Source organism: Vicia villosa, linkage group LG1 (genome assembly GCF_029867415.1).
Source record: "Vicia villosa cultivar HV-30 ecotype Madison, WI linkage group LG1, Vvil1.0, whole genome shotgun sequence".
Lineage (NCBI taxonomy): Eukaryota > Viridiplantae > Streptophyta > Magnoliopsida > Fabales > Fabaceae > Vicia > Vicia villosa.
This window is the reverse complement of record NC_081180.1, coordinates 112723723-112735060: the sequence shown is the minus strand read 5'-3', so window position 1 is coordinate 112735060 and position 11338 is coordinate 112723723. Positions and strand designations below refer to the sequence as shown.

General features: G+C 36.0%; 2 protein-coding genes across 2 annotated transcripts; one reads left to right on the top strand and one right to left on the bottom strand.

Moving 5' to 3' along the window:
• Positions 1 to 352: 352 nt before the first annotated feature.
• Positions 353 to 3172, top strand: LOC131643892 (probable LRR receptor-like serine/threonine-protein kinase RKF3). The gene has a single exon (XM_058914245.1). The coding sequence runs from the start codon at positions 770 to 772 to the stop codon at positions 2690 to 2692; it is 1923 nt and encodes a 640-aa protein (XP_058770228.1). The 5' UTR covers positions 353 to 769; the 3' UTR covers positions 2693 to 3172.
• A 138-nt stretch (positions 3173 to 3310) lies between these two features.
• LOC131643893 (uncharacterized) lies at positions 3311 to 8103 on the bottom strand. The gene is made up of 4 exons (XM_058914246.1): positions 6992 to 8103; positions 5640 to 5847; positions 5402 to 5531; positions 3311 to 5298 (listed from the first exon to the last, which is right to left on the bottom strand). Exons 1-4 carry the CDS (start codon positions 7768 to 7770, stop codon positions 5021 to 5023), a joined length of 1395 nt encoding a protein of 464 aa, XP_058770229.1. The 5' UTR covers positions 7771 to 8103; the 3' UTR covers positions 3311 to 5020.
• Between the last annotated feature and the right edge of the window lie 3235 nt (positions 8104 to 11338).

Sequence of the window (11338 nt, the reverse complement as noted above, 5' to 3'; positions counted from 1 at the left end):
TTCTCTAGACAGTAAAGATCATAAACAGTAAAACTTTCTCTTAAGAGATTTAAAATTACTGCGTATTCATGACTGAATTCAAACCTAGAACTTCTAATTAAACTTGAAGAAACTCATACAATCTCAATCAAATACTCCTGAGTTATAAACATGGTAGTCTGTGCTTGCTATGAACATGGTAATTCAAAAGTACCACGCGAGTTAAATTTCAAGCAAGCATCCATGTTTTTTTATTTTATTTACTACTACTAGTCAATTAAATTAATGCAGCATCCTTTCTTGTATCGTATGGAATTCCTACTAGTTTGGTGAGTGTGTTCTAGACGATTGAATCAAAAGAAATATATAATTATAAAGTGGCAGTAATAGTAGCAAGAGAGAGCGATAGATTCATCAATGGTCCATGTATCAGTGATTAGTCAAACCATCAAAAACTTTGTCTTCTTTCTTTCACAGTAAACACACGAAAATGGATCCTCTGACTAATAAACCAAGCAGCAGCCTTTCTAGTTTCTTTTACATACGTACTGTGTCTGTCTCTCTGCATTATTTACCCCTTTTTGGCCTTGTCTTCTTTTAGCAACAACAACAACATCGTTGAAACTTGAAAACAACAATATCTCATCACCACCACCACCACTAACGTAACTACCTCCACCTATCTCATTCATATTCATTTTCATTTTCACTTTCACATACATAACATACATACATACATAACATAACACTCTCATCAATCATCACCATCATCATCATCATAATCATTATCATGAACATCTTCATCCTCTTCTTCGCCACCATACTAACAACTCTCCCCCACCCTTCTCTCTCCGCCACGTGTCCTCTCAACTTCACCATCCTAACAGTCCTCACCGGCGCCGCCACAACACCACCGTCCTCCTTCACGTCAACTCCCTGTCAATTCGTCCACCAAGCCCTCCGTCTCGTCCAATCCGACTACCTCGGCCGCACCGACTTCTTCCTCCCTCCCTTAAACTCCGCCGCCCCATGCTGGGACTCTTTCCAATCCTTCATCAACCAGTTCGCTCCGAATTTCAATATTCGTTCCTCTTGCGGCTTCCAAACCAATTGGATCTCACAAGGTTGCATCAACGTCACTACAAAACAACAATTCGAATCAATCGTTCCTCAATCCGCAATTCTCAAAATGAAAACAAGTTGTAACCAATCACTTGAAGATAATTCTCCTTGTGCTCTTTGTACAAGTAGTTTATCTGGTTTGCCATCTCTTGGTCAATCCATAGGTAACCTTTCTGATTGCACTGGCTACCCTTCAATCTACGCTGCTGTTTTTTCAAATCAATTTGGACCGTCCGATCCTGGTACTGCTAAGTGTTTATTTGCTCTTGATTTCACCTCTGGAAGTTCTTCTGGTAATAAGAAAAAGGTTATTATTATTGTTGTTGTTTCAGTTGTTTCTGCTTTGGTTCTTTTGTTGATAGTTATAGGGGTTTGGGCTTATTGGAAATTTAATGATAAGGAAATTGAGGATGGTAAGGATTATGGTGCTAATATCGGTGAGGCGGGTTCGGCTTCTGGGTTGGAAACAATGGATCATAGTACTACTTTAACTAGATTCACTGTTGACGATATTAAGAAGGCGACGAAGAATTTTCATAGAGATAATATAATTGGGAAAGGGGGTTATGGGAATGTGTATAAAGGACTATTGTCTGATGGAAGTGAAGTTGCTTTCAAGAGGTTTAAGAATTGTTCTGCTGCTGGGGATGCTAGTTTCACTCACGAGGTTCAAGTTATTGCTAGTGTTAGGCATGTGAATCTTGTGGCTTTGAGAGGCTATTGTAGTGCGACGACGCGTTTAGAGGGTTATCAGAGGATTATTGTTTGTGATTTGATGAAAAATGGGAGTCTTCATGATCATTTGTTTGGTTCTAATGGGGCGAAACTTACTTGGCCGGTTCGTCAGAAGATTGCGCTTGGAACTGCTAGGGGATTAGCTTATTTGCATTACGGAGCTCAACCTGCTATCATTCATAGGGATATTAAAGCGAATAATATACTTTTGGATGATAAGTTTGAAGCTAAAGTTGCTGATTTTGGACTTGCGAAGTTTAATCCTGAAGGAATGACTCATATGAGTACAAGGGTGGCCGGAACTATGGGATATGTTGCTCCTGAGTACGCTCTGTATGGACAATTAACAGAAAGGAGTGATGTGTTTAGTTTTGGTGTTGTGCTTCTTGAGTTATTGAGTGGGCGAAAGGCTCTTCAAACAGATGATGATGGACATCCTTCTGCTTTGACTGATTGGGCTTGGTCGTTGGTTAGAACGGGAAAGGCGTTGGATGTTATTGAAGATGGGATGCCAGAACAAGGTTCAAATCAAGTTCTTGAAAAGTATGTGTTGATTGCTGTGCTTTGTTCTCATCCACAGTTATATGCTAGGCCAACAATGGACCAGGTTGTTAAAATGATGGAGACTGATGATGAACTAGTTCCATCGATACCTGGACGGCCGATTCCTCTTGTTGCTGCGAGACTTGATATTGAGAGATCTATAAGCAGTAGCGGCGGCTCGGGTCAGCTATCTAGTCCAACAGGTTATCAATCGTTCACTTTAGAAATGGGAAGTGAACGCTATTCTTCTAGTCATTTAAGGGAAGAAAGAAGCTCAGCCTCTAGGATTTTGAGTTCGGATTTGGATGAGTGACGGCATGATTTGATTGTACATTTAGATTATAGATTGTATGTTTATTGAAAATACCATTGTGTTACATATGTATAGTGTCATACTCATCAATTGTACAAATTTTGATTCTTACTTTTTTGGATTTTACTTTGTAGCAGGGAGAGCATGATCAAGTTTTGCTGATTTGAGTATATATCAGTGCATTGTGTATCATTTTAAGAATCTTCTTATGCAACTAGAACACACTCACCAAACTATAGAAATAAAGAGTATTAATATTGCAGTTTTGTTTCAGTGCTAACTGCAGTTTGGTATTGTCAAGTTAGCGGTTCACCGCGTACGCCCCACAATACTCGTTATATAAAAATCACTTCACACCACACATCTTAGACACCAATAATAATTTGGGAAAATAAAAGTATATAGGAGTCAAGTCTAACATGTTAGCTTATGTTGTGAATAAATCCAGGCTGCCATCATTTATGATTATTGGGTTGTCATGTTCTTGATAACTTGGCATGTGTATTGACTTGATTTTCTATTATTATTTTAGGATTAGTATTATGCAACGGCACTTAGTGCCATAACCAAGCTGGCTGGGCTAATAATATATCAGACAGATACACAGATTGCTTTAGGTTGAAGTAACAGATAAGACTAATATAAATAGTGATTTCTTTAACAGATAACATTTCAAGCAGGATTACATAATATATGATCAGAAAGGTTCATCACATATTGGACCAGTTTTCTTTTTAGAGAATCTTGTAAGGTTTTGGATACTACCAGGCCTTGCTTTGAAATGTAGGGCCCTCACACTATCTTCCTATGTATTGGGTTGCACTTTTCTAATGGATTTGGGTTCCAACTTTTATGAGGAGAGTGCTACCTACATCCCAGTTTCTCCTATTCACACCCTTCCACTGAGTATCATTCACATTTGACATTATTCAAATGCCTATGAAACACGGAAATTCCTCTTGACACTTCCGCAAATGAAACTCACATCGCAAGAGACACGTCGACACCTTAGATAAGTGTTCTGAAAACTCTTTCTGTTTGTATTAACTCAAGTTGGGTATTATTGGACACACCTCACACACAACTATATAGAGAATTAACAAGACTGTTTTTTCCGCGTCCTTTGTCTGTGTCGGACATCATGCTTCATAGAAAAATAATCCTTTCTCCTGTTTATCCTGAATTTTGGTAAACAACAGCTAGTTTCTTATTAAAGTTTACTTTGCAGGATCAACTAGTAAATCTTAGGACTTTATTGTGCTATACTGTGTTTTAATGTTGTTTGACTTGTGTTTAATGCGTAAATGACAAAATATTGAAAAGAACAATGCACAGAATTTAAGAAAATGACACGAAAGAAATGGCATAGAATGTAACATGAACTTGGAAGATAAAAGAAAATTATTGCATGGATATAAAATGGTACGCATACGTAAATTTTCAAAAAGTAACACTCGTTTCTCATTTTAGCACAGAGATTTAGAGTTTTCTTTAGTAACACAGGAATGCGGACCCTAAAAAACTACAAACAACGCTGCTTATATAGACATCTAAAATAGTACCTGCCCTAACGGTCGACTAAACATCTGCCATCACGTGTCCCAACCATGCAACCTTTCGCCTATCAGGCCTCCACGTACCCCAGAGAAAAACTGTCTGATTTTATCCACTTAAATTGGACTTCGACCAACCTCTGACTAGAAAACACGTGAATATTTCCAAGTTTTTCTTCTAAGCATAATACCAGTAAAACCTATCACTTTCGACTGTGTACTACTGAAATCGAAAGCTCTTCGACCCACTGCTCCCAAAATTCCTCTTTTGGATTAACATGCTTTCAGATCATAATGTAAAGAGTAAGTCGAAATTCAAGGGTAACACCTCCACATGCAAAATACACACACCTCTCTCCCATTTGCTTTCTTCATAATGACTGATAATGGAGAAGCTTGGTCTAAAATGATTGTTTCACTCATTGCATCTATATATACAAAGAGGTTTCCACACATTTAAAGCAAATACATTGGAGTGGTTTGTAGGAGACTAAAATCTATATAACATCACATATGGTGGCTCATTCTCAAAAAGAAATTCAATGTGAATTTGTGGACATTGTCAACGAAGGGGAAGCAAATCACTCTGTAGATTTCGAAATTTGTTAATCGAAACTCAAGCTATACAAATAGAAAAAAAAAAGTGTTACACATTACACTCACTCTTTTCTTTTATATTCTTCTAATTCAATTTGAAGAATGCTATATAACATATATGATTAGGAAGCAGAAACAAAACAAATACACTCATCTAAACTAAGGAGGAACAAACAACTCAATATACTTCCCCGTTGTGTGTTTTCCATATACCTTTTGACGGAGTCGAATGTGTTATTCTTACAATTTTCTGTCTATGTTGTTGCGGTTTCTTTGTCACGTTTTCTTGAGGATTGTTATTTACTTTGATCATCACATCAACTTTCACTATGTGATGATCTGAGGTCCCTTTGGAAGAAAGGACTAAATATGAACCAGGAACAAACTTATACGGCGAATTCGATGATGATAATATGTAATCTACCCGTGTACCGTACTTGCATGTCCCTTGCACACCTGCATAATAAGTAAGATTTTAGGAAAAAGTAGTACAATAATAACAAAGTTGAACTTAATTATTATGTGAATAGATTATTAAGTTTCATAATTGTATGCGTACTTTGTCCTTTGGCAATCATTACAACCGATTCATATTCCCCTGCATAATCTTTAGAATCTGTGTAGTCTTTACTCTTGAGATGTTTCATCACTTCAACCTTTGGTGTTGGCTTTCCCATTTCTTCATAGTACTAACACAAAGAAACCAACACAGAAATTTAATTTCTATTTTTGTCATCTTAAGACCAAATAATAAAAAATGGCGACAAATGAAACGATAATCTATTGAATATATATACCTTTACAATATCTGTCCATCTTTCTTGCGAGTAATCGGATTCCTCAAGTGAATTAAGTCCTCCAGCTAAGATGTGGGGCTCATCATTTGTTTGAATGATTGCATTTATTTGCTTCATTCGCCAATTCTCGTCAAGGTGATCGAGGTGAGTGCAGTAAAAGTTTAGTTCACCTGCTTCAGGTACATCTATAGTTGCCTTCAAAACATTCCTAGACCAAAAAATAACAATTTTTTCATGTCACATTCACCCAAGTTGCTGATCAATCATATTCTCTAAGTCCCAAAATTTCAATACTAAGTTTGTTCAATTTTCAAGCTTGTTGCTTTCATAAGATGGATTACCATCAACATTTCTGTAGTTTTCTAATGAGTGATTATTAGCAAGATATACCTTTGAAGTAAAGATCCTTATTCTTAATCTAGTTATATTAAATATAAGCAATGTAATTATTCAGATCACTATTATATACATTTACATGTTCATTGAGTAACTGATATATCTAATATGTATAAATCTAAAAAGAGAATATTTATTTATAATAATAGTCGAGCCGGAGTAGGTGGGATGAATCCTCTGGTGGCTCACAGTGTACAGCTACTATTACAGTTGGCACATTGTTAATGACATGTAGAACAAAACAAGTAAAATGCAAAAATATATGCGTAGTAGTTGCAGGAATTGCCTTGATGTAATATTTTTGCACTTTTGAGTAAAGCTATGTATGGAACAACATGGAGGACGTCATTCTTTAATCATTTGTTCCTACTAATTAAAATAAAATTTCAATGTGTTAGGTTCAAAAGTTATTTTTATATACAAAAGGTCTTGGAATAATTGGTGACTTTATGACCAGAAAAGCAATTCATTATTTTCTCTTTCTCATGCAATAGGTCGGTCAAGCACGGAGAAGCTTCCACAAAAGCAAAAAGATTTCCTCTCCTACCTAAATGGATTATATGAGGTGCAAAATTGTTAATTCATTAGTATCAATAATTTAGTATAAAAAAAATCTCTCCAATAGTGTAATTTTTTAAACTAATAATTTATTATAAAAATATATATTATTGATAAGAATTGAATCTAAACCATTTAAGTATGCTTACTTACTTAGTTAATAAATTACTTAGTTAATTTAACTAACATTTATCTAACACTTATCAGTTAATTTAACTAACATTTATGGGTTACACTATTTCATCCGATAAATTTTTACTTAAAGTAAAAATTGAATTATATTTGTTGTTTATACTAGCACTCTTTAACATTAGATATTCTTAGAAACAATAGCAAAAAAGTTGGTAAAAAAAAGTGATTAAAGTTAGTTAAAAAGCGAATGAAAAGTGAGTAAGAACCTGAAATCAGTATGATCAAAGATTTTGTGAGCATTCCAACGCTTAATAGGCCATTTAGACAAAACCGCGTTACCATATTCCGGCGCCCAGCTTTCCGCAAACACATAATTCATCCCCAAAGCCGCCGCTAAATCCGACAATGGCTTCATTCCATTCTCTTCTTCCGCTTTCACATCCTGCAATCCCAACACATCCGCATCCACTTCTCTCAACACCTCCACCAACGTCCTCCCACTCCTCACACCTCCCCAATTACTACTCGTCGACCCTCTCTCCTTCTCGTGCTCCGAGAAACTCGATTGTCTGCTTCTCAGCAACGATATCTCGTTGTCCGGTAAATTTATCGAAACTCTTGTTTTCGATTTTATGGATGGGAGTTGTGGTTGAGTTTGTTTCAGTATGCTTTTTGGTCTGTCGTTTGTTGATTTTGATCGGGGATTTAGGTGTTTTAGAGCGACGTCGTTTTCGTCTTCGAATGGTGTTGTTTTGGGAAGAGTTGGTGCCATTGAGAAAAGTGCGGCGTTGAAAGTGGCCACTCGGATTTTTTTCTCGGTTTTTGGATGAAGTGCTGATGTAAATTTTGAGCTTGTTTCGTTTTGAGGTTTTGGGTTGGGGTTGGTTGTTAGTTTGTCGATTACGACGGTTAGTTTGGATTTTGAGGGAGGGTGAATTGGGCACCGGAGATGGGAGAGGAAGCGGCGGAGGTTTTTGTTGAGGAGTTTGAGCATGATGGAGAAATGGGTGTGGGTGGGAAGAGGGTCTTGGTTTGTGGAGATCATAAGAGAATGGTGAAGATGAAGAAACTGTAAGAGATGTTTTCAACTCTTTTGTTTTTGTGTTTGTGTTAATGTTTTGTGAGTGGAAGTGAAAGAGCTAATGGAATAGTGGCTTGGAAGGAAAATGTGAAATAAATGAGATGGAATAGATTAGGGACTAGTTGAAAGATTGCTTTGTCTTATGAGGTAGAGTAGAAAAGGGGAAGGAGACTTCTTGGAAATGAGTTTTGAGTTGGTGAAAGTTGATATTCCCTTTCTTCTTTCTCTTTTTTGTCTTGTAATAGTTTAGTTGGATTTTGAGGAAGATGCTATTGTTCAATCAAATGACAAGAAGAAAAATAAAAATGAAAGATGCTTATGGCTAATGTCATGCTCTTTAACTGCTCCCAAAAAAAAATTTGCAAATGATAGGTTTTCTTTAGTGGACAATTTTTTAAGGTCATGTAATATTCGAAAAGATCTTTTTTCCTGATGAAATTGAATATCATCTACATGCAACTGCAGAGATTAATCTCTCGAGTTAGAAATGATCATAATAGACAGCAAAATTTACATAAAAAATTTAACTCTCTTGCATGTCCAGATTGAATTCAAACCCAATTGAAAACATAATTTGATCTCATTACATTAATTAATATTCATTGAAAAAAAGTTGAAATTGGACAAATAAATCCAATGAGTGACTAGAGCTAAATTGGCACAAAGCATTCACACTAGTGAATTGTAGCATTGTTTGTAAAAATATATTCTTAATAGTTTTCCTTGTTTGACTAAAATACATAACAAATTAAACTAATAATAATTAATGAGACAACAACTTGAGGTCCACAAAGTGAGAGTTAGATACTTATTTTGGAACTCATCTACACAAGAATTCCGCCGTTTCTATCTCCAATGTGAACCTGCAATTACCGTTTTACTAGTGCTACGTAGCAGAGAAATGAGAGCTTCAATTATTTATTATTCATGAGATATAAATCCAATCCTTTATGAGTTGGAATGGGACCATATATAATATCATCAACTTGGGAAGGTGTGAAAATGGATTATGGATGTAATGCTTTGGGGAAGAGTAGGTACTAATTGCGGTGGGGTTATCTACCTCTTTTTTCGTTTTGCTTTTAAATTGTAAGTTTTCATAATAAAGTAAGATAGAATATTTTTATCCATTTTCATGATAAATTTAATTATTTGAGTTTTATGTGCCTAATGGTAATGAATACAAAAAACCATCTATTTTGAAATGTGCCCTACACACTCAACATTGAACAGTAACACCAGCTAAGGAATATAATATTGTCAGGTTAGAGTGCAATAAAACATTTATTCATCATGAATTGTTGTCACTGAAAAGAAAATAAGAAGAGTGGAAGAGAAAGACACGAGGAATGGTCTCTTCAGAGAGTAAGTCTAGGCTATGGCCATGGTTTGTCGTTGGGGCATAATAATTGTGTGAAAGTATGAGTTTTATGTTAGAGAGATTAGTAAATGGAAAAAACTTGACGTGATAAAGTAGGTATGCACTAAATTCGGTTATCTAAAAATAAGAGATATTTTTTAATAGAAAAAAAATACAGATTGATGATAAGTGGGTCTATCGAATGTCAAATGCTTATTTGTGTTGTGTCGCATGGTTGGATGCAGTTATGGCTGATGGAACTTGGAAGTTCATTAATTTATTAAGGTAACATTTCATGAATAAGTAATTCGGGAATGAAAATTCCATATATTTGACATCAATTTGATGTTTGTAAGAATATTAATAATTATTATTCTGTCATAAACTAGAAATAGTTATAGTAAATGGTGAAGAATTCTAAATCGGTGGTGTTGATTTTTAATATGGTGATACGGGTGGATTTGCAAGGTTAACATTCAAACGTTCAAGTCAATTTAAGATTCAAGATGATTGTAATGAAAAATGGAAATCAAAAAATGTATCATGTATTCTGCATGGGATGACTTTATATTTTGGGTCATGTGAAGTGGATTTGCATTGAGTTTGGCCTCAGTCAATTGGTTCTTTGGTCGGCACAGAATAGTTGTCCCCAAGACTTGTCGAACGCTTAAGGAGTCGGGGAAGTCTTTTAGCGGTCGTGGCCGGTCCCCAAGGACGCCGTCTGATTCAAACTAGGAGTGAAACGTTTGGAGATAGTTGAAAATTTTGTGGAGAACAAATGCATCAATTATCTTTCTATCATTGAAATATTATGCTACTCCTTTCTGACACATAGGCTAAGGTGACTAGTTAGAGCATGGTGCTGCTTATAGTGCACTCGAGTTTGCTTCATTTTCAAGGGAAAATTCAGCCATTGATTTTGTAACTTCTTTTTTCAGCTGATCTAAATGAACCTGGCTATTTGGGGACGTTTCCTCAGGATCGTTAACTCCCTACCTCCGACTACATGTTATTCTTATCTTCTATATTCCTTGCACTCTTGAGGAAGTTGTTGTTGTATCGACTGGGGTATCTCTTTCGTCCGGAACTTATCTGAGGCTTAAAAGATAAAGCTCTTTTCCAAGGTCACCTTCCACACATACTAGGTTGCTTCTTTGTCTCTCTGGCTGCTGTTGGCAGAATGAGCGTCTTGTTTGTAGGTAACCTAACTGAGAAGAGGGATACTTGGAAGGGAATGTGGGAAGTCATAGAGCAGAAGTGTTCCGCTTTCTAACAAGAACTTGCCGACCTACTGGGAAAGGTCAAGCTTGCTTAGACTTTGCAAGAAGAAGCAAAGCTCCACGGATCTCCTTCAACTTTGGTTGTCAGGATTGTTAAGCTAGAGTCCTCCCATAAGGGATATAAGAAACGACATCAAGAGACTTCCAAAATTGTTGCAGAGGCAGAATTTCGTACGGAGGAGGCTCAAAAAACTCCTTATACTGGTCAAAAGGTACCACGACTTAGGGAGAAATCAAACCTAAAACTATAAATAGAGGGAGTGACCCCTATTTTGTAATAAGTTGAGCATTCACATAATTTGCAATTGCAAATGAATAAGGGGTTTTCCAGTTTGTGGGCAACGAGAAACTCTGCAGAAAATCATCATCTTCTTTCTTTTATATTTTTGTAAACCCTAATCCTTTGCTTCCCAAATTTTCTTTCTTGTTTCCTTCATTATCATTGTGTAGTGATAAGGAATTACTCAAAAGTTTGAGTTTAATTCCAACATTTGGTATCTAGAGCTCCGGTTGAATGATTAAAGGCAAGAAAATTGTAAACACAAGCTTCTCAATCAAATGGTTTTGATGAAGACAACATGGATATCTAACTATCAAGAAAGGATGAGAAAAAGATTCAAAGAGCATTCACTCCAAGTCTCAGTATAGCATCAAGTTTCTTAAACAAGCTTTTGAAGACCTTTGGAGTTAAGGTATAAACATATTATTATCTTGATAAAATAGTGCTCAAAATACATACATTATTGCATAAAGTCACTATGTCCTTTCTCTAAAAAATCTTGGCATTTTTAGAAGTCTTAAGAAATAAATTTTTGTGTCTTCCTTCAGTGTAACCGGTTACGGTTATAGGCGTAACCGGTTACGGTCACGCAGCCAGACTTCCTTTTGCTTC